This window comes from Talpa occidentalis, unplaced genomic scaffold (assembly GCF_014898055.3).
Source record: "Talpa occidentalis isolate TD23 unplaced genomic scaffold, MPIMG_talOcc4v2.1 talOcc4.12, whole genome shotgun sequence".
Lineage (NCBI taxonomy): Eukaryota > Metazoa > Chordata > Mammalia > Eulipotyphla > Talpidae > Talpa > Talpa occidentalis.
In genome coordinates this window covers 46,491,378-46,514,591 of record NW_023601212.1, presented here as the reverse complement: position 1 = coordinate 46,514,591, position 23,214 = coordinate 46,491,378, and the positions used below count along the sequence as shown (strand labels likewise).

At 50.6% G+C, this 23,214-nt stretch overlaps 3 protein-coding genes across 4 annotated transcripts in view; 2 read left to right on the top strand and 1 right to left on the bottom strand.

Annotated features, from left to right (window-relative positions):
- The first annotated feature begins 376 nt into the window (after positions 1-376).
- Positions 377-7,057, top strand: TMEM221 (transmembrane protein 221). The gene is made up of 3 exons (XM_037506134.2): positions 377-928; positions 2,605-2,690; positions 5,372-7,057. The coding sequence occupies exons 1-3, from the start codon at positions 609-611 to the stop codon at positions 5,839-5,841; spliced, it is 876 nt and encodes a 291-aa protein (XP_037362031.1). The 5' UTR covers positions 377-608; the 3' UTR covers positions 5,842-7,057.
- A 7,975-nt stretch (positions 7,058-15,032) lies between these two features.
- Positions 15,033-23,028, bottom strand: MVB12A (multivesicular body subunit 12A). 2 transcript variants are annotated; one of them, XM_037506132.2, is made up of 9 exons: positions 22,840-23,026; positions 22,649-22,747; positions 22,428-22,524; positions 21,544-21,670; positions 21,050-21,169; positions 20,869-20,975; positions 20,236-20,297; positions 19,903-19,959; positions 15,033-19,770 (listed from the first exon to the last, which is right to left on the bottom strand). In XM_037506132.2, exons 1-9 carry the CDS (start codon positions 22,927-22,929, stop codon positions 19,708-19,710), a joined length of 822 nt encoding a protein of 273 aa, XP_037362029.1. In that variant the 5' UTR covers positions 22,930-23,026; the 3' UTR covers positions 15,033-19,707. The 2 variants fall into 2 exon arrangements, with proteins under 2 accessions (XP_037362029.1, XP_037362030.1); XM_037506133.1 differs by lacking the exons at positions 15,033-19,770; positions 19,903-19,959 and having other exon boundaries at positions 20,290-20,323; positions 22,840-23,028.
- The window catches only part of LOC119240039 (bone marrow stromal antigen 2-like), a 27,129-nt gene continuing 24,899 nt past the window's right edge, over positions 20,985-23,214 (top strand). Inside the window, exon 1 of the mRNA XM_037504406.2 lies at positions 20,985-21,002. The gene's annotated coding sequence lies outside the window, so the exon portion shown is untranslated. The remainder of the gene's footprint in view (positions 21,003-23,214) is intronic.

Genomic DNA, 23,214 nt, shown 5'->3' with positions numbered 1-23,214 from the left:
TAAAAGTAGCGTTGAGGACAGCGAGTGGGGGTGGAGACTTTTTTTAATTTAAATTTTATTTTTATATTCCCCATACAATTACAACCCCCTTATTTGGACCCCAAGCCCTCCTTTCCCCGCCCCCCACCCGCCATAGAGTGTCTCTGGTTCATAGTTGTTTGTCGATTTTGATATTTTCTTTCTCATAGTTATTCTTTTTCCTGGTCCCTTATTTAAGTTTTCTAGATTCCTGCTACGAGTGAGACCGGGTGGGGACATTTTAATGAATTTACGGAGCTGTGAGGCTCCTGGGAACCAGCCGCGGCCCCGCCTCTCCTGGGCAGTCCCCGCCCCGCACTGGCCCTGCCCCTCCCGGGCCTGGACCCAGGAGGGGGCGCCCGTAGATTCCCCTGAAGGAAAACTTCGACCCAAGTTTTCGCCAGTCCTCATCCCCACCGCCAGCGGTACCCTAAGCTCCCGGTGGCCCCCAACTTTCAGGCATTCCCTGAGGCTCCACCCCTTCGGAACCCCTCGGACCGCGCCTCTCCTAAAATTGTCCTTTCTCCTAAACTCTCTTTTACTCCTGGACTGGCCCCCAGACCCGCGAGGCCTCTCCCCAACTCCCCGACATGGAACAGTCTTACGGTGGCCGGGTGCTGGCCGCGATGGTCCTGCTGGGCATCCCCGCGGCGGTGCTGGCGGCCCTGGGCGCGCAGTTGCTGTTCCAGCTGCAGGCGGGTCGCGCCGAGCTGCGGGGCTCACGCTCCGACGCGTGGGGCCCGGAGCTGGGCGCCGGCCCCGGGCTCCCGGAGGACGCGGCTGGGGCGCTGCTGCCGTTGGCAGCCGCGCTGGCCGCGCTCGCGCTGGTGCTGGGCCTCACCTGTCTGCTGCTAGCCGCGCTCTGCGGCCACCTGGGCGCTGAGCTGGCGAGGGGGCGCGGCCCCAGCAGGTAGGAAAATCGGCCCCTCCGCTGGCCTGTGGCCGGTGCGGGCCCAAGGGAGTTGCTGCCCCTTTCTGGGACTAAGGTTGGGGAAGTGCCTCCCTTCCTTCTCTCCTTCCGTCCTCTCCCCCTTCCCTCCCTCCTGCCTAGATTTGCTGACATTTAACTGCAGGTGCAACTACTGATGTGACATCCCTTTTACAGATGTCCAAACGAGGCTCAGGGAAGACCTGTGGTGACTCCCTCAGTGTTGTAGCGTTGGTCATTTTCAGAACCCTAAATTCTAGTACCTCCAGCGTGGTGTGGTTTACTCCACACGGCCCCAAGCCCCCTGGCGGCTGGTACTTTAACACTGTGTCTCAGATGAGGGAGGCTGCTACCTCCAGGCTGCCCACTTTAGAAGGGCGAGGGCTGGATTTGAACTTGACTCTGGTAGACCCAGGGCCTGTACCCTGGTTCCAGCTGGGATTCCTTGTTCAGGAGCCTAAGTTCAGACAGACATGGGCACCAAGAACGTGGTTGAGGGAAAGTAAATGTGGATTCAGGATACCAGGGGAGGGTGGTCAGGATCCTGTCTAGGATTCCGTGGGTCTGAGTGTTGGGAAATTTCACTGCCAGGCTAGATCCCACCCAAACTGTGCACACTTCATTGGACAGGTCAGGGGGCACCGAAGTGCGTGTGTTCTGTCAGTAGACAAATGTGTTGGGAGCCTCCAGGGGACCAAGCTCTGAAAAATTGCAATGGGTACTGTGAATCCAGTAGGGACCAGGCGGATCTAGCCCCTCACTCATAGGGTTACAGTCAAGAAACAAGTCAAACAGATCAGTAACACCAACTGAGCTGAGACTTGAAAAAGGGAAGGAAGTACAAGACCTGGAGGACTGTGATCTGGGAGGGGGCATATGGAAAGGTCCTGGGGCCAGAATGAGTTAGAGGGAGATGGAGGTGGTTGATGTGACTGGAATGGAAGGTGAGGGAGATGGAGGCAGAGAAGTCGGAGGGATTGGACTAAGTGGGGCTTCATGCGCTATGGTGAGAATGTTGTGAGAAGGTTGTGAGCCAGGAGGGATGTGATCTGACTTAGATTTGGAATGACACCCCCCAGTCACCAGGGACCAGGAGGGGAGGCAATAAGGAAGAGGCCATTTTCATTGCACTGGTGGGAGGTAAGTGATGATGAAGCTCTTAGCTTCCATTTCCAGTTCTCACAGGGCTAGAGGAGGGAGGGTATAGTAAAATGTAGTAGTCAAGTGATGAGCATGGCACCAGACTCAAAACTAAGTCCTCCACAATGTCAGCTCTTGGGATTGGTGTATCTACCATCACTGCTAGCAAATTAACTTCAATTTTGTCTCCCGAATAAGCTTACAGTCTGTAAAATAATGGAAGTTGGGTAGCTAATAAGTGCCCGTACATAGCAGCTGTTTCATGAGAGTTGTATGTTAATGGATTTTGGGGACTGGATGTTAAATGGATGGGTGATAAATGACGGATGGCTGGATGGCTGGATGAATGGTTGGCTGCATGGGTGGATAGATGGATGCTGGATTAATGGGTGGATGTCAAATGTGTAGGTAGGTAGGTAGATGGATAGCAGATCACAAAAATCTTCAGTTCCCCAAAGCTGGGCCTTCCCACACCTCTGAGCCTTTTTTTTTTTTTTTTCCTGGCCCCTTCCCTCCAGGTCTGACTGGTTTCTTTATGACCGTCGTCTCCTCAGACACACGGCCTTTGGCCTCTTCTGCTGTGGGGTCTCTGTCTACTTAGCAGGTGCGTGCAGGGGTATAGATTCTAATACTTCTTTGCTCTGAGGACTTGGGCAAACTCCCTCTGTCAGCCCTCTAGCAGTTTGTTTTAGTGGGAAAAAAAATTCAAGGGATTAATTATCACGGTTTTTTCTTAGTTCCATAATAGAGAAATAGAAGTTTAAAAGATATATTTATGAGATGTGAGTGTTGGTTTCATGGTGGGATTTGTATATGAAGTGCATAACTTCCATTGTTTGACTTAATAAAATGCTCCACTTGTGGGGTTTTTCATTTGTTTGTTTTTTACATTTGAAAATGACAGGTTTAGAGCCTGTCATTACCCCCTGGTGGTGCAAAGGGTTAAGTCTCAGCACTGTGAGGCTATCAGCAGCCACTGCAGCACTACTTTGATCCCCAGCCAGGGAACTACCCACATGGTGCAGCAGACCTTTCCTGTCTCGTCTGCTGCTCCCCTCAGCAGTGTATTTCAGTAGATCTGCCTGCTCTGCTCCCCACTCTGTCTCTGGTGAATCCTCTCACCCCCGTCCCCCCATACCACTGACCTATACCACAGCTCTTGTATGCATGAATAAATAAAATAAATCTTTAAAAAATGACAGGTTTATTAGGAAAAGGAGAAAGAAAAAGAGAAGAACATACAGAGACACAGGCAGGCAGGAGAGCACCTGTGAGGTTTTGTTTTTTTTTTAAAGAGGATAATGGGTGAGGTGTGTATCTGAAAAGGATTTTTGGGGATTGTTGGCTTTAGGTGTGGTTAGATCCAGGTGCTCAAATTAGCTTGTCAGAAGTCCCTCCAACTTCCCCCTCACTTGCTGTCCACTGAGAAAGATGCCTTCATCTGAGTGCTTTAGACACAATGCATTCAACCTCGATCTATTGCATAGGCCCATAAAATGTTGAAGACTTGGAGAAAACACAATCCTCATTCTAAAATATAAGAAAACGTACAAGTGGAGAACAAGATTGCTATACCTGCTTCATTAAATATTAAATTGAGAATTCAGGGCCTCCCTGCTGGCACAAGGAATTAAGTCTCAGCACTATGAAGCTATCAGCAGCCACTGCAGCATGAGTTCGATTCCCAGCCAGGGAGCTACCCACATGACGTAGCAGACCTTGCCTGTCTCGCCCGATGCTCCCCTCAGCAGTGTATTTCAGTACATCTGCCTGTTCTGTTCCCCATTCTGTTTCTGGTGAATCCTCTCTCTCTCTCTCTCTCTCTCTCTCTCTCTCACACACACACACACACACACCTTCCCACACCTCTGGCCTACACCCCAGTTCTTGTATGCATAAATAAATCAATCTTTAAAAATAATAAAGGGCCTCCCTAGTGATGCAGATGTTAAAGATAGCACTATCAAGCTATCATCAGCCCCTGCAGCATGAGTTCAATCCCCTGACAGCCAGGGAGCAACCCACATGGTGCAGCAGACCTCTCCTGCCTCACCCGCTGTGCCCCCCAGCAGTGTATTTCAGTGGATCTACCTGTTCTGCTCCCCAGTCTCTCTGGTGGATCCTCTCACCCCCCTACCCCATACCTCTGGCTTACACTACAGTTCTTGTATGCATAAATAAATAAATCTCTTTAAAATATAATAAAAAATTAATTGAGAATTCATTCACTTCTTATTTAGATTGGTTTTGAGGTTAGATGACCTCACTCAGTAAGAATTCCTCTGCCAGCCAGCCAGCCATTCGCTGCTAACCAGAGGCAAAAGAATAGATATAATCCTTTCAACAATGTTTAGAGCAAAAAATGTCCTGGGTCTCCCTTAATATGTAAGACTTAATGTATTATGGCATCTTCAAAAGCAAGAGTGCAGAGCTGAGAAAGCATAAAACAACCCACAAAGTACCAAGAGTTTCCCCATCAACTCAGGGCTCCTCCCCTACCAATGCCCAAGCCACTGCAGTAAGCAAACCAACCCCCCATCCCCAGAGCTCAAGCTCTGGGTTAACTGTAAAAATCCCAGGGTTAACTGTAAATGGACTGAACTTGTGTCATGTGATGTCCCTGCACCAAATCACTACACCCAGGGGTCTACACCCTGCAGCAAATCACTACACCCAGCAGCGCTCTAACTGGCCAAGTCCAGGACCACGCGGGTCATTGATGGGGGTGGGGGGTGTCATTGATTTAGGACCTTCTTCCAGAGTAGGGAGAGGGCCAGAACCTCCCTTCCCAAGCTGGGCTAATTTTGCCCCCACAGGGCACATCTCCAATATCTAGAGATATGTTTGGTCACATGGGGAGGGGCCATTGCTGCCGGTATCTGGTAGGTAAAGCTCCTACAACACCCAGCATAGACCCCACCATGGACAATGGCAATGAAGAGCCAGTGCAGGTCCTTGAGGTCAGATCACCGACTGATTTGTTCACAGCAACAAACTGAGGTCAAGGAGGGCCTGTGATATCCTGAAAGTCAACCACAGGGACTCAGGAGGCCTGAGGTCTGAGTTGTTTTAACTTGTGGTAAAATACACGTAAAACCAAATTTACCATTTATAGTAAAATGGACATGGTGATGTGTGTGGGGTGTGAACAGATTAGAGGAGTTAATCTTTGTATCTATCGTGTTGTATGGTTTTCTGTGATTGTCCCCAGTTTGGGGGAGCTCTCTAGGGCTTAGGAAGCAAATGTTTGTTGACTGAATAAATGACAGCCATTTCCTTCCCCAGCCTTGTCCATCTATGCCTTGCTGCTCTTTGAGATTGAGACAGGAGCAGCAGCTGCCGCTATCCTTGGCTCAGGTGCCCTGGTTCTGGTGGCCGCACTGACCCACACTCTGCTCCGGGCCACCAGGGCTACTCGCCGTGGCATCCATGAGCTGACTCTGCCACACTGTGAAGATGACCCTGTCAGCCCCGCTGAAGTCTCCAAGGCCACCCCCACGGCTCAGTCCCAACAGGGTATCCATCGCCAGATCCCCTACTCCTCCTCTTCAGAACCCAGGGATTCTCCCAGACCTTCGTTTGCTACAGTGGCACCTGCAGTCCTGGGGGGAGGTCTGGAAAGCAGCCTGCCTACACCCCACATGCACCGGACACCGCCCGCCAGTGGGGGGCACTGGGAAGGGGTCACCCACGAGATGCGAAGTGCGCTGGGCCACAGGTCAGGGAGCTCAGGGAAGGACTCCACATTGGTGTGAGTGCAGAGATCAGTAAGCTGGAGTCAGAAAGCAGGAAAGAGGATCTTAGAGAAGTCCGGACTCAGCCACAGCAGCAATATAAGTTGATTTCTCAGTTCACAGAATCCCTGACTTTTGTCTTTAATGTTGTCTATGGCACAAGGTGGCTGCCAGGCTCCCCGCCTTTACCTCCTCACTTAGAAGGAAAGGCAGAGGCCAAAGCTGGCTCAGTATCTTTTTTTCCCCCAAAGATTTATTTACTTATGCATATAAGAACTGGGGCGTAAGCCAGGAGTGTGTGTGTGTGTGTGTGTGTGTGTGTGTGTGTGTGGGAGTGAGAGGATTCACCAGAGAGAGTGGGGAGCAGAACAGGCAGATGTACTGAAAGACACTGCTGAGGGGAGCAGCAGGCGAGACAGGAGAGGTCTGCTGCGCCATGTGAGCATCCCTCTGGCGGGCTGAGGAGCGAACTCATGCTGCAGTGGCTGGCAATAGCTTGATAGCGCTGTCTTTAACCCCTGTGCCACCAGGGAGGCCCTGGCTCAGCATCTTTTGGAAATCTTCCTGGGATGCTTTGTCGCCATTCTGTTTATGCTTCACTGGCTAGAACAGAGTCACATGGCCACACCTCAGTGCAGAGGCAGGAAGTGGGGCTATTCGGAATGAAGTTCTGTTTCAACCAGAAGAGGAAGAGAGGGCTTAGCAGTAGTCCTCTAAATGTCTCTGTCCGCTTCACAGATGAGGAAACCAGTGCCCCGAGAGGGCCAGTGACTCACCAAGGGGCCCATGGTCAGTGCTGAGCATCAGAGTCGATTTGCATCTGGGTCCTGGAACCTCCATGCCACTGACAGTCTCTGCGACTCCTTCTGGGCTGCAAGCTCAGAGTGTTCCAGGGCCTGTGGTCCACCTGGAGGACTGAACCCAGATTCCTGGCTGTAGACCCATGGCTTGAGGGCTTTGCCAGTCTGTGCCTGTTTCCTCATCTATAAAATGGGGTTGGACCCTGTTCCTCCTCCTCCAGCTCCCAGGAATCTCGTGCAAGGCATGCTGGGGGTCTGTGTGCACAGTAGATTCTCAGCCAGGGTGCTTGGTATGAAAAGGTGGGCTGATGGCAAGTTCCGGTACTCATGGAACTGATGAGGCCTGGAAAGAATAACTGGGAGCCCCAGGGAGCCCTAGGGACCCTGGTCCCATTCCCATCCAGTATGACTCGCAAATAAACTCAAGCATTTGCTAATCTCTGTGTCACTTCAAATGTCCTCTGTGGCCAAGCCCAGTCCCAGGGTGTGGGGTTAGGAGGGCAGGATGGGGAGGCAGGGCAGGGTCTGCGTCTTGTGGGTACCTGTGTGAGACCCTAGTTCCACAAATGGACATACATATAAGTTTCACAGGTGGTGGAGATGGCCTAGTCCCCACTCCAGAAGACAAATGTCCCCAGAAGTCTCCCAGCCTCTCCCTTTCTGGGCCACAAAGGGACTCCAGGGGCTAGGTTACAGAGGAGGCTCAGCACACAGTGGTTTGAAGCACCCCAGGACTCCTACCAATGGGCAGAAAAGGGACAGCTCCCAGCAGCGGGCTGGTCCCTAACTAAGCCTGTTCCTGGATAGGGACCGTCCTGATCAAATACATACAGACCCAGTTGCCCCGCATCCTCAGCCATCTCTATCCTGGGTTCCATGAAGCTGCACAGACCCCCTCCTATCCTGTGGAGTGGGGTGAAGAGGTAAATCACATGATCACCCCATCTGGTGTTTGACACATAGGCTTTGGGGAGCATGATACATGCCAACAAAATGTATAAAATAAGAATAAATGGATTACCTTTATGGTGATCCTGTTATCCATTCCAGGTCCCTTTTACCGAATTCCTGCCACATGCCAAGCACTTTCCTGGCCTTAGTTAATTCTCAAGACAGTTCCGCTCATAAATGGGGAAACTGAGTCCTGAGAAGCTAGCCCCCCACCCCACCCCACCATGAGAGAGCTCATTGCAGTGGTATGGCTGGAATCTGGGACCATCACATTGGGCTCCAGGACAGAACAGTTACCTGGAAAAACTGAGGATTCTAGTTTGAATGGGGCAGACCTGGGCACCCTGAGGGTGGGGGAGAGGGCAGAGCAACTGACTGCCAGCTTGGAGTTTCTCATCCCTGGGCTTGCCAGGGAAACTAAAGGCTGGACCATGAGGCCTCATCCCCAGGGCCAGGACTGGGGTGGGGAAACAAAATGTAAGGAGGTCCAAAGAATCTTTTTTTTAAAAAATATATATATATATATTAAAGATTTATTTATTTATACGAGCATTGGGTACATTCAGAAGTGCAGGAAAATGAGAGAATTCACCAGAGCCAGAGCGAGGAACAGAACAGGCAGACTGACAAAGTACACTGCTGAGGGGAGCAGTGGGCGGCAGGAGAGGTCTGCGCACCATGTGGGACCCTAGCCGGTGGCCGGGGATTGAACCGGCACTGCAGAGGCTGCGGGCAGCTTCACAGCCCAGCGCTCAACTGCTGTGCCACCAGGGGAGACTCCAAGAATCTTTTTTTTTTTAAGATTTATTTATTTATGCATACAAGAACTGGAGTTCAGGCCAGAGGTGTGCGCGGGGGGGGGGGGGGGGGCGCGGGGCGCGGTTAGAGGATTCACCAGAGACAGAGTCGGGAGCAGAACAGGCAGACTGACTGAAATTCACTGCTGAGGGGAGCAGAGGGCAAAACAGGAGAGGTCTGCTGCGCCATGTGGGTATCTCCCTGGCCGGGGATTGAACTCGTGCTGTAGTGGCTGCTTAGAGCTTCATAGATTGTGTCTTAACCCCTTATGGCACCAGGGGGGCCCTAAAGAATCTTTAAAAAAGGTGTTCACAGGGCCTCCCCTGGTGGCGCAGTGGTTGAGCTGGGGGGAAGTGATTGCTCAAAGGGACAAAGTCTCCTTTTGGGGTGATGGGATATTCTAAAATGAGATAGAAGGGGGGTTGTGCAACGTCAACACATCAGCTACCACTTTAAATGTTCACTTTAAAATGGCAAATTCTGTTATGTGAAAAAAAAGAAAGAAAACATTTAAGGAGGCACTTACTCTCAGGGTGCCGGAGATTCAGGCAGCCCCCTGTCCCCACCAAGTGTGATGTAAGGACATTCTTAGATATGCCCTGAGAGCGTGATAACTACCTTTACTCCAGTCTGATCCCAGTTCATCCTCCTGGGACCCAGAACAGGAGCCCTAGAAATTCTCCAAGGTTCTAACTTGAAGAACCTGAGGCTAGAGGTGGGGAGCACTGCCCACAGCCTGACCGAAACCTGCCCCCAGCAGCAGCACCGCCTGGAAGGCGCGCCAAGAGTCTCCATATCTCGCCAGAATCAGGGGTCAAGGGACCAGCTGGGCCCCAAGACCAGCCAGAGCCAAGAGCTCAGTTTTCTTCCTGTCCCAGCACCAGAGGAGGACTTGGCATTCTGGAAACAACCTGGGCAGACCTGTTTTGGAAAGAATCTTGAGACCTGCACCTCAGTTTCCTTCTTTCTCAAATGGGGTAACCTCTGCTACCCCGCAAAACACAGCTAGGAGGAACAGATCAGAAAGCAAACAGTGTCTCTATTAACTCCTCCAGCCTCTTGAATGCAAACAGCTGTCATACCCTGGTGTGTTCTGGGACGTAGACAACATCTATCAAAGATGTTGCCTTGGGGGCCTCCCTGGTGGCGCAAGAGGTTAAGTCTCAGCACTATCAAGCTATCAGCAGCCATCCCCAGCCAGGGAGGTGACCTACATGGCGCAGCAGACCTCTCCTGTTTCTCCCGCTGCTCCCCTCAGCAGTGTATTTCAGTCAATCTGCCTGTTCTGCTCCCCACTCTGTCTCTGGTGGATCCTCTCACCCTCCACACCTCTGGCCTTTACCCCACTTCTTGTATGCATAAATAAATAAAACAAATATTTTTTAAAAAAGATGTTGCCTTGGTTTAAGATCATGGGAACCAGACCAGAAATAATTACAAGGATATAGTTTATGTGGAGGTGACCCCAGGAAAATTCCGAGTCCTGCAGAGGGTGCCAATAAGCAGGCAATTCTATGGGTAACCAAAGAACTGAGGATGAGGTGGGGACCTCAGGGAGACTGAAGAGGGTACACAGGGCAGAGTGTTCCCACCCAGGGGTAAGAGGGCTATGGTGTTTAGCCACTGGTTCTCATCAGGCATTAACTCAGAGCTGCTCCTGGAGGGATTAACTCCTCTCCAGTCTGGCCTTCACTGTGTACCAGCTGGTCATGCTCCTGTGACCACAGGCAGGATCACAGGTATTTGCTTTGAGTGACTTCATGAATAGATGAATGTGGGGGGGCTGGTGGTAGAGGCAGAAGGTACAGACAGCAGCTTCTTCAGTTACATTGCATTTTTGCAGTAACAGGCACAAGTGGGATGTTGAGGGCACTTCACCACACTACTTGTAGTTAAAAGCTATTGATTTTTGGACGCTGGCCATATGTCATAGGCCTAACCTACCCAAGCATCATCATTGTTGTCCCTTCATTTAACAACTGGTCTCTATCCTTTACTTCTGCACATAAAATATAAAAGTGGCAGAATAGACTTAGGATGCTCTGTATTTGTGACATTTAGATCTGAATGCCAAATGATACCTTGGAGATTATCTAGTACGAGGGATCTGTTTTCCCCCAGCAAACCCTTTATTGACACCTTTAAAATATATTTTGGGTGAAACAAGAATTTTGAAAAGCCCTCCTCAATCTTCAGGATGATTCCCAGGACAGTAAAAATTGAACCTTAGCTTCAGAAGACTATCTGAGATGCAAAAGGAGGGCAGTAGGATACATGGAGCAAGAATCATAGAAATTCACCTGAAAACAGCACATTTTCTCTCCCTGACTTCTAGATCTTTTTGTCTGTATCTGTTAACTATTGCAGCATAACAAACTGCCCCAAAAGTTAACAGTTCAAAGCAATGTACATTTATTATCTGACAGTTTCTGTGGGTTGGGGACCTTCCTTTCAGTCTTCCATCAACTGGATTAGGGTCCAAGCTCACTTTCTAGTTGTTGGCAGGATTCAGTTCCTGGGGGCCTGATTGCTCACCGACTGTTGGCCTTGGCCAGTTCTGTGACTTGTGAGTGTCTATAAGGAAGTGTGCTACACTGAAGCCAACAAGGCTCAACAACGTAATTCACTCTTCTAACCTTAAAGGTGAGCACCCATCGCCTGCTCTGTGTCCTATTGGTTAGAGGTGTCCCTAGGTGGAGCCCACACTCAAGGCAAGGGGCTTCTAAGGGCTTGAAAGCCAAAACTCTACCATCTTTGGGGACCATCTCAGTAGCTACCTTATGTCTCATAAATTCTCCATGTTCTCTGTCCAAAGACAAATAAAAAGCAGGCAGCTAAGCGTAGGGTAAATGGTTTTCAGGCTTTTCTGCCTTCCCACCACTAGGATTGCCCTGCAGAAGCGGCACCTACAGTTGTTACATTGTTGTAAGCTGTGTTGTTTACTTCTGTGGGCCATGGCTCAGTATTGAGATAGTGGCCGAGAGAAGCAGAGGCAGGAGAGAAGGGGAGAGACAAGTCCAGAGTGGGGCCTCCCCCTTCCCCCACCCCGGCCCAGCCCCTGCACCCCTGCCTGCCATGTACCTGGTTGCTGCACTACATGTAAAAGCTCAATAAAAGCCTGAGAAAGCCACCGAGGGCTCCGCGACTTTCCTTTACCCCTCTGGTCTGCTTGAATCATAGATATCCTGCTCTGTGCCCATCCTGCCCCTACACTAAGCATGATGAGAAAAGTGTTTCCCATACCACACAAATCAGCTGTTTCCAATTCAATTCAGATTTTAAACTAGCAAAAGTACAGTGTCAACCCAGACAAACACAAGTTTAAAATAAAACAAATTGTGCTTATTTGGAGTCAGCTCAAATTGTGTTCCACTGGGATCTTTGTTTAAGGGAGTCTTAAATGAAATACACAGGAGAAAGAATGATAGAACTGGAAAAACTAGGATTGCTTATAGACTGCATTTCTTACATTTCATTGATTTTGGTTAAAATGACTTAGCTGGAGAGAAGAAAAAGAAAAAATTATCTTTGCACAGCCTTTGGGGAAGGCTGGGAAACAGTATTTTAAGTTAAAAGTCCAGGGCCTCCCCAGTGGCGCAGCGGTTGAGCACTGGGTTGCGAAGCTGCCCGCAGCCTCTGCAGCGCCGGTTCGATCCCCGGCTGCTCCCCGGCCACCGGAGGAGGGTCCCACATGGCGCACAGACCTCTCCTGCTGCCCGCTGCTCCCCTCAGCAGTGTACTTCGGTCTTTGTGCCTGCTCTGCTCCCTGCTCTGGCTCTGGGGAATTCTCTCACCCTCCCGCACTTCTGACTGTACCCAGTGCTTGTATAAATAAATAAAAACATAAAAATAAATCTTTAAAAAAAAATAAAAGTCCAGGGGCCTCCCTGGTGCCGCAGTGGTTGAGCACTGGGCTGCAAAGCTGCCCGGAGCCTCTGCAGCGCCAGTTAGTTCCCCGGCCGCCGGCCAGGGTCCCACATGGTGCAGACCTCTCCTGACAGGCCCACTGTGCTCCCCCTCAGCAGTATTTCGTCGGTCTGCCTGTTCTGTTCCCCGCTCTGGCTCTAGTGAATTCTCTCACCCTCCAGTGCTTCTGACTGTACCCAGTGCTTGTATATATATAAAAAAAAAAGTCCAGTAACATCGAATTGCAGGAATAAGATGGAGTGTATCTCAGACAACTGTTTTCACAATAGTTAAGAAATTCAAACTCTGGGGTTAAGCACAGCCCTGTGAAGCTATCTCCAGCCACTACAGCACGAGTTCAATCCTCAGCCGGTCAGGGAGCCACCCACATGGCACAGCAGATGTCTCCTGTCTCACCTGCTGCTCCCCTCAGCAGTGTATTTCAGTCATTCTGCCTGTTCTGCTCCCTACTCTTTCTAGTGAATCCTCTCACTCCCCCCCCACCTCTGGCCTGTACCCCAGTTCTTATATGCATAAATAATCTTTAAAAAAAAAATTCAAACTCTGGTGAGACAAATACCCAAATTTAGCAAAATTGATGATATTGAGTGTAGGTGAAGATATGAAGCTGCTGGAACTCTTGTTTGCTGTGCATAGGAGGGTAAATTGGTATAGCTGCTATATAAACCTGATTGATATCTCTATTTAAATTAGACATAGACCTCTCCTACCACCTCAAATTTCTACTGGGAGTTTTTTTTTATGCATACAAGAACTGGGGTGTAAGCCAGAGGTGCGGGGCAGTGAGAGGATTCACCACATAGAGTGGGGAGCAGAACAGGCGGATCTACTGAAATACACTAATGAGGGGAGTAGCGGGCGAGACAGGAGAGGTCTGCTGTGCCATATGGGTTGCTCCCTGGCCGGCCGGGGATCGAACCTGTGCTGCAGTGACTGGTGATAGCTTGACAGCGCTGTCTTTAACCCCTGTGCCACCAGGAAGGCTCCTCTACTGGGAGTCTTAGCTAACAGGAACAATGTATATTCATCAAATGACATAAAAGAATGCTCAGGACAGGCCTACCCTGGTGGCGCAGGCAGTTGAACACAGCGCTGTGAAGCTGTCCGCAGTCCCTGCAGCACCGGTTCAATCCCGGCGGGCGGGGCGAAGGTCCCACATGGCATGGCAGACCTCTCCTGTCGTGCCCGCTGCTCCCCTAGGCAGTGTATTTCGTCAGTCTGACTGTTCTGTTCCCCACTCTGTCTCTGGTGAATCCTCTCACCCTCCTGGGCATCTGGCCTGTACCCTGGTTCTTGTATAAATAAATAAATAAATCTTAAAAAAAAAAAAAAAAAAAAAAGCTCAGGCCAGTTTCTCTCAGTGGCCAAGACCTGGGAACAAACAAGGGCTGAATGAATGTACAGACTGTGGCACATCCATCCAATGGAATACAATGCAGCAACGTAAAAGAGGAAATTATACCTATTGCTTAATAATGTTCCAGTCAATGATGGATTGTATAGACAAAGGTGGTCCCAGTAGGCTGTACATCTAGGCTAAGTGTGTAGTGGGCTGTACCATCTAGGTTTGTGTAATTACATTTAATGATGTTCTCATGCTGCACCTCCCCCTGCAGTGACCTTTAGGGCTAATGGCTTTCGCCACGGTCCCTAGGTCCGGCTGGGCAAGGAACCAGCGCGCAGGGGGAGAACAGCAAAACCCCCTGAAGACATAGATAAGACGGAAGCCTGTTGAAAGATAACGACCACCAGGAGCCACTACAGGAATGCTGTCCGCACGGAAACTTATCTCGCCTTCTCAAGACCCACAAACTTTATTCTACTACAACTGTCTCTCTAAAATCTTTTCTCTTTCTCTGTCTAAAAAGGTCATTGGTTGCTGATTTTAAAAAAACAAACGAGGGCCTCCCCGGTGGCGCAGCGGTTGAGCGCTGGGTTGCGAAGCTGCCCGCGGCCTCTGCGGCGCCGGTTCGATCCCCGGCTGCTCCCCGGCCACCAGAGGAGGGTCCCACATGGCGTGCAGACCTCTCCTGCCGCCCGCTGCTCCCCTCAGCAGTGTACTTCGGTCCTTCTGCCTGCTCTGCTCCCCGCTCTGGCTCTGGTGAGTTCTCTCACCCTCCCGCGCTTCTGACTGTACCCAGTGCATGTATAAACAAAACAAACAAACAAACCAGCAAACAAATAAATAAAGCATGCCTCTATTAAAAAAAAAAAAATAAAAAAAAATAAAAATAAAAAAAAAAAACAAACGAAATCTAATAACTAGGCTAATTCAAATGAAACGTTACTAAACTCTGTGTATTAATAGAACTGTTAGCTTAATAATTTCTCTGTCGTATACTTAGCCTTGTTAGTATTAATCTTTTTTTTTTTTTAATAGGTATTTCATTTGTTTTGATATTTATTTATTTTTATATTTTATTTATTTATTTATTCATTCATTTATACAAGCACTGGGTACAGTCAGAAGCGCGGGAGGGTGAGAGAATTCACCAGAGCCAGAGCAGGGGGCAGAGCAGGCAGAAGGACCGAAGTACACTGTTGAGGGGAGCAGCGGGCGGCAGGAGAGGTCTGCGCACCATGTGGGACCCTCCTCCGGAGGCCGGGGAGCAGCCGGGGATCGAACCGGCGCTGCAGAGGCTGCAGGCGGCTTCGCAACCCAGTGCTCAACCGCTGCGCCACCGGGGAGGCCCTTGTTAGTATTAATCTTAATGATAAAAATATTACATTGTGAAAAGTAAAATTCACCCGTGTTAATTAATAGTAATTTAGTGGTAGTGAGTAGTTAAAACAAAAAGTAATCATATAAAACAAAAAGAAAAATTAATAGCCTAACTACTTAGGAATGTGCCTGGGTCCAGATGTAAATCACTGCCCTGTCAATGATAAGCTAAACCTATAAGAAAGCTGATTTCTTCACTGATGTTCGCCATTCCTATGCCTTTAGAAAACATATATATATACTGGTCACCAACTCAAATTAAATTACACTCAGATTTACACTCTCTCTTGAAGTGTGTCTGTTTGTCATTTCTTTAACCGAATCCCTGACCACCCTGCGCAATCTCTCAACCCTGAGAGGGCCTCATCGTTCACTGCTGTGCTGGTCTGCGGCATTCTCACAATAATGGAATCATCTAACAATGTTTCTTAGACCATACACATTGTTGAATGACACCTGACTATACTAATACAGGCCACACTCAAAATAAAAGGCACAGTGCCTCCCCAGTGGCGCAGCAGTTGAATGCTGGGCTGCAAAGCTGCCTGCAGCCTCTGCAGCGCCAGTTCAATCCCCAGCCTCCAGCGAGGGTCCCACATGGCATGCAGACCTCTCTTGCCGTGCCCGCTGCTCCCCTCAGCAGTGTATTTCCTCAGTCTGTCTGTTCTGCTCCCTGCTCTGGCTCTGGTGAATTCTCTTACCCTCCCGTGCTTCTGAATGTACCCAGCGCTTGTATAAATAAATAAATCTTTTAAAATAAAAAATAAATAAAAGAAACAGACATTATATTGAACAGAATTAGCCAGACTCAGAAGTGTTTCACTGGGGTAATGCATTTATACCAAGAACCGGCAGAATGAATGATGGGGTAAAAACCAGTGTCTTGGCAGGAGGAGGGAGACTTGATTAAGAAGGGGTCCAAAGGGATGTTCAAGATTGATACAGGTAGGCTCCCTGATCTGGGGGTGGAGATAGCAGTAGGGACCACAGCTGGTTTCAGCAGAATAGAGGAAGTGTGGTGCTAGCCACTAGCAGTGGCATTCCCCATACAAAAATACTTTTGAAAGTATTTTTGTAAGTCAGTAGAACAGCCTAGAGACTCATCCTCCACATGCACCCTCCCTCAAAATTACCCTATAAAGTGAGCACAATGAGATTCCAGTTGTAAACCTAGGGAAACCGAGGTAGAGAGAGACTAAGGCACTGCTCAAGGTCACCAGCTGCTGAGCAATGGAACCAGAAATGCCCCCTCTCAGTACCCAGGCCCTTGCAATGCCATCTTCTCTGTGGCCAGGAGTGAGCACAAGGCAGGATGAGGTTCCAGGTTACAAAGGCTCCCTTCTTTGTAACCCAAGCTGATACAAACTGATAAAGCTTAGCCCCAAACAGTTAGGATTGATGTGGGCCTGGCCCCTTAGGGAGGCCATCCCCATGCCCAGCTTGGCTCAGGGGGGTTAGATTTTGCAGGGTCAGTAGTCTAGCAATGATGGCTGGTCCAATCAAACCTGATGACAATATGGGTCACATGGGGGTCTGTGGTCACATGCAGATATCCTGGAAAGTGATCCAGAATTGGTTTCAAGGTGGCTGACAAGGCCACCAGAGAACAAACACTCTTTGCTTCCTAGCTGGATTGGATTTCCCGGCCGGCGCCAGAGCAGACTGGGCAGAGCCTGGCAGGTGCTGCTGTGGCCAGAGTGGGGGATTCATCCTAGCACCAGAGGCCTAGTTTTTCCAAGGCAGATGATGTGGGGGCAGGAGGAGGCAGGTTGCATGGTCTTCCCCCAACTACTCACCACACACCCACCCTCTAGGACAACAGTCTTCCACCCTCAGGTTTCCAGGGCAGAACCATGCCTGTGTGCCTCAGACCTCCAGTGCAAGGCGATCCCTCCCTTTGGGGCCCCCAGGGCAGTATTGTTGGGCATCAGTGCCTAGTTGGCTGGCACACCCCTTCAAATGCCCCTTGGGACCTGTTCTGGACAATGAGCTGTAAGCAGAGCTGACGAGCCACTTCTGGGCCAGGGCGAGTCCCGTCCCCACCATCACAGGGAGACGGCCCCACTAGTATGGTGGAGTTAGCACCCACTACCGACCAACATTACAGGCAGGAACAAGCTATAGTCTGAGCCCCAGCAGTGCGGGGAAGCCCTCCATGCGGCAGACCTGCCCCAGCCTGACGTCCTGGGGACTGGGGTAGAGACAAGCACCCGCATGGAAGGAAGAGCGGGAGCCTTGGAGGTTAGTTTGGCAAACCAATTGACCCTTGTTATTCACAGATGGTGGGTTTACAAATTCTCCGACAGGCTAAAATTTATTTGTAACCCCTAAGCAAACACTTGTGGTACTCTTGAAGGGCTGGCAGAGGAGGAGGAAAACTGAGCCCCCAATGTGCACGCTGTCAGCATGGCTCTGCTTTCCTGTTCCAGCTCTCTGACAAACAAACTTCATTGAGTGTCACATTTTTCATATTTCGGTGCTTTTCCTTGGTAATTTTGCTGTTTAAAAAGGTCCCCAAGCAGGCCTCTCTGGTGGTCCAAGGGTTAAGACAAAGCCCTATGAAGCTATCCACAGCCACTGCAGCATGAGTTCAATCCCAATCCCTGGTCAGGGAGCTACCCACATGGTGCAGCAGACCTCTCCTGGCTCACCCGCTGTTCCCCTCAGCAGTATATTTCAGTGAGTCTGCCTGTTCTGCTCCCCACTTTGTCTCTAGTGAATCCTCTCACACAGAACTGGCCTGTACCCCAGTTCTTGTATGCATAAATAATTAAAATAAATACATAAAAAAATAAAATAAAAAGATCCCCAAGGGTCTCTCTGGTGACACAAGCGTTAAAGTCTCAGTGCTATCAAGCTATGGCCAGCCACTGTGGGCTGAGTTTGACCCCAAGTCAGGGAACTGACCCACATGGAGCAGCAGACCTCTCCTATCTTGCCCACTGCTCCCGTCAGCAGCATGTTTCAGTAGATCCACCTGTTCTGCTCCCCACTCTGTTTCTGGTGAATCCTCTCACACATACACACCCCCATACCTCTGGCCTATACCCCAGTTCTTGTATACATAAGTAAATAAAAATAAATCATTTTTTAAAAGACTTATTTATTTATGCATATAAGAACTGGGGTATAAGCCAGAGGTACAGGGTGGTGAGAGTATTCACCAGAGAGAGTGGGGAGCAGAACAGGCAGATCCACTGAAATACACTGCTGAGGGGAGCAGCAAGTGAGACAGGTCTGCTGCGCCATGTGGGTTGCTCCCTGGCCCACAGGGGATCGAACTCCTGCTGCAGTGACTGGCGATAGCTTGATAGTGCTGCCTTTAACCCCTGCTCCACCAGGGAGGCCTTAAAAATAAACTTAAAAAAAAAAAAAAAATTCCCCAAACATGGTGCAGAAGCGCCCTCTGGTGTCCCCAAGCAAGAGAGGCTGGAATGTGCCACTGGGAGAATACCTGTTATGTAAACTTTGTTCAGCATGAATTGAAAGCAGCACTGGCAGTGAGTCCAAAATGAACAAATCAATATATATATATATTTAACCAGGTGTCTTTAAATAGAAACACACACGGAAGAAGCATATGTACTTATCATTTGATAAGAATATGGTCGGGCCCTCCCTGGTGGTACAAGGGGTTAATAAGCACAGCACTATGAAATTGTCCACAGCCTTTGCAGCACGAGTTTGATCCCCAGCCAGCCAGGGAGCCACCCACACGGCGCAGTAGACCTCTCCTGTCTCACCTGCTGGCTTCCCTCAGCAGTGTATTTCAGTCAGTCCGCCTGTTCTGTTCCCCACTCTGTCTCTGGTGAATCCTCTCACCCCCTGCACCTCTGGCCTGTACCCCAATTCTTGTATGCATAAATAAATAAATCTTAAAAAATAAATGTGATCAGGTTTGCATGAACCTATACTGACTCGTTCCCAAGAATCCAGTATTTACTAATTCAAGGAGACTTTAACCGAGAGGGATGAGCGTTCCTCCAAGTAATCATGGCACATGGAGGAAAGGGGAAGTGAGACCAGCTTGACAACTAAACTGGATTCAAACCCCAGCTGTGACTTTCGCGGCCACCTGCTTCTGTTTTTCCTGTTTCCCCATATGAAAAAAACAACTAAACTAGGGTTTCCCACTGAGCTGTGGGATGATGTGTATCCCCAGTACACATGCTGTGTATTGGGGACAAGGACCCCAAAAAAGGAAGACTAATAAACTATTATGTGCAACGATAGAGGGTTGGGCTGAGTCTGCTCTGTGATCCCTGTTTGCTGAGCCTGTTCCCCCTCTGTAGAAAGGGAGTTGCAGCAGCCTGCCTCCACTGCTGCTTGGTGCTCAGTGCTCAGGGTTCAAGATGAAGGCACCAGTGGCCAGGATCAGGACACCAGACAGCAGGACAAGGTAGTGTTTATTACCAGGAGGACGCCTGCGACCTCCAGGCACTGGAGTTTTGACAAGAATAATTTGAAGGCACTGGTTCCTGGCCAGCGACCACCCGAGCCATGCAGGGCCTGAGGTTCCTATTGCAGAGCAGCTTGGCCACAACCCCTCCTCCAGGGTGATAGTGATGGGTGGCCTAAGGTCCAAAGTGCCCAGTGCTGTCAAAGCTCTCAAAATGGGATGGAGTAGGGTAGCTGCCAGGCCTGCAGGTGTGGGGCAGGCACTCTTCCCTGGGACACAAGAGTGAGGGGCTACGAGACGCTGGGGGGCAGGCGCGCAGCCGCAGTCTTCTCCACCACGAAGCCATAATTGTACTGGGAGGGAGAGAGCAGAGTCAAAGAAGGATTGTGGGAAGCGAGAAATGGTGGGGATTGGAGGGTACTTCAGGACAAGCAATTTCCAGTTAGAGATTGGGGTATGGCTGGGAGAGTCAGCTCTGTACCTACCTCTTCCTCTATGTCCGCCAGTGACTTGATGGTCAGATCCGCAAAGGCAGAGAAGGTCTGATGGGCAGGGCAGGTCAGTCTTGTGCTGGAACCCCAACCTGAAACCCTCACTCCCCTAACTTTGAGAGCCCCTCTCAATATTGCCTGAACACTTCCCCCCATCTGCTACAGCCTCTAGCCACCAGCATCCAGCTATGCCTCCTGATGCCCCCGTGGAGCCCCTCCAGACCTCACCCCTCAGCCTCCAGCCTCTCTCAACCCAGGAACATGGCCTCCATACGGAAATACATATGGCACTCTGGGAGCCCTGGCACAAGCAGGGCATAGACTCACCAGGGGGTTACAGTTCTTGCCCTCGAATCGGGGATGCAGTATGAAGGGAACCCCATCCATGGCTAAGGAGAGCACAGAAGAGAGGGAGCTGAGGAGAGGATTGGGCCCTGCTTGTTGACGCCTCTGGCCCCAGCTCTCACCAGTCTTTACACAATGGTGGCAGGGCCAGGCCTGGCTCCAACCTGCCCCCACCCACCCCGCCATCTTCCTAGACTCATGATAAGGTTACTTCCAATAATACTACATCTTACCTATCAGACATCATAGTTGTGCCTATCCAAGCTTAAACTTGCTCAGAATACTGACATTAACTTCAACTTGGGCAAAATCATCTAACACGATGCCTATTTTATACGAAAGTGTGAAACAGCTCCTGTAATTGATTGACTATATGGTACAATGCAGAGTGTGGATTGTTTCCCTTCATGATCTCAGGGCTGACTAGGAGCTGTGCTCACTATCGCTGCCCAGCATCACAAGAGAGGACTGTAACATACAACTCTAGACTGGGAAAAGATCAAAATTTAAAATTCTAAGTTGAAAAATCTTAAGTTCAACCACTATAAGTGCAGGGACCATCTGCATAGTCTGGTCACTCCCCACCCCTGTGCCTCAGTTTCCTAATTTGTTTACCTGAGATGCCATAAAGGTTGGAGGCATCATAGATAGAGTCGCTCCTCCGCAGGGTGGAAGCCCGAGAGCCCAGCCTTGACAGCGTCCGCTCTGGGAAGCCATCCTTGCTGGGGAAGGTGGAACACGCCAATCAGGTCTGTTGCCCCCTGGGCTGCTCCCATCCCCAAACCCAAAGACTCACCTAGGCTCGTTGGGTGGGTCCAGGGACAGGCCCCGCATATCCCTGCTAAGAGCTCGGGGCTTGGGCACCGGCTTAGGGGCCTTGGCCTTCTGGCACCAAATGGAAAAGCCTCCCATGTCCCTAAAGGGGGAGGGAAGAAGAAAAGAGTCCTGGTCCAACATGCCCCCAGGGCTGAGAGTAGCTGCCAGGGCGGGAGAGGAGGAACCTGGGCCTCTAGATGACTGCTGCCCTTTGGAGAATTCTCCTTTCAGCATCTCATCTTAAGCAACATACTAATACTGTTTGGTGCAATCACTGTGCTATGGACTTGAGATATCATTTACGCCTCACAACAACCCTATGTGATTAGTACAATTTTAATATGTGGAAACAGGCAGAGAAATAGCAGAAGGGATGGAAAGATTCAGATGAGTCCCTGAGAGCCAAAAGGGTAGATAGAGGAGTTGGGAAGGCAAGGAAGAAAGTCAGAGGCTGGGCAGGGAGGTCAGTCCTACCCTACTCGATGGTATCCAGGCACTGTCTTGGTTTTCCCACTAAGCCGGACGTCAAACACAGCCACATCTGCGGCCCCCAGGGGCACCAGCTTCATACACATGCGTTTCTTCTTGGACACAGAGGCCTCTGGGAGTGGAGGGTGGGGAGTAAGAGGAAGGAAAAACCAGGGGAGGATCCCAAAGGTGGCTCTCTGAGATGGTGCTCACCAGGGCGCTTTTTAAGGCAGCCACCTGGAAGGCCTTATGGCAGTGGTTAAATCATTGATGGTATAGCCACAGGAGGGTACTCAATGCAACTTTTAGGAGCTATTGGGACAGGCTCATCTTTGGTGACACAGAGCATTCATGGAGTGGCCATGAGAGTCAAATATAAAAGACAAAAACACCGTGGCAGGCAAGGGCGCCAGATGATTAGAAAGCAGAGCAGTCAGGGCTGGGAGGTGGGACCAGCACCAGGGTTTAGGGAGCCAGAGAGAAATGATGGGGAGAATGGCGTATTAGCTAACCGGAAGATTCAGGGAAGGGTGCTCCAGGCAGAGGTATCGGTGTGTGCAAAAGCTTGGAAATGAAAGAGAGAACTGCGCGTGGTTCAGCTTGGCTACGATGCAGAGAGAGACATAGCAGCAACAATAATAAAACAGGTCGCGTTGACTGGATTCTTACTCTAGGACAGAGACTGTGCCAATGGCACATTTTTATGAAGGGCAGGTCACGCCGGCTCAGAGTCCTCGGCCAACCCTGTCATCACTCAGTGCAACAAGGGGGCGGAGAGGCTCAGAAATCGCGAAACTGTTGTCCCTCCACTACCTCCCCCCACCCATCCTCTCCGCAGGGGAGCGAACGCGCCCCTCCACCCCACCCCACGCCACCACCACCCGCCTCACTGGAGTCCTGGGGATCGCAGACCGGGGAGTAGCCCGGAGGGAGGGGGCTCTTGTCCAACAGAACCTGGATATCGGTCACCACGTTCTCCTGTGGATTCTGGAGGGGGACACGCAAGAGTCACTCAGCAGCAGAAACATAGCGCCGGGCACAGGCGAATGGGCGGGGGGGGGGCGGGGGGAGAATAAGGGAACTTCGGAGACCCCCAAGGGGGCACCCTTACCTCTAGGCTGCTCAAGCGATTGAGGCACAGAAAGTAGCCAGATTTCTGCGCGAAACTCTTGCCGAAGCTGGCGGGAGTCCCCTCCACGGTGCAGGAGATCTAGGGAGCGGACGCGGGTCAGCACCAGGATCCAGACCCGGCCACTGCCGCCTCTGCCCCGATTCAACCCCGTTCCCCTAAACGTTGCTCACCGCACTGAAACCCCTGGGCGGGGCCGCCGAGGCCGACGACCACACCAGACTAGCCAACGGGGCTGCATCGGACCCGGGCCCGGGATCCATCTTCCAAGCCAAGCGCCGAGGGCGGTGGGCAGCCTCGGACCTCAGAGTCGACGAGCTACTGCCGAGTTCCAGCAGGAGCCTGAACTACAACTCCCAGTTGGCTTTGCGAAGGCGGGGACCCCGGAAAAACCGTTTGCGCTTGCCCGGAAAGTCGCCGGCCAATCTTGTGGGGACGAGGAGCTACGCTCTTTCTGAGTCACCAAGGTGCGCCCATGAGCGACGTTTGCGGAAAATTGACTTGCAACCCTCTCACACACAAGAGCTTCCGCCGGAAATGTCCCAGGG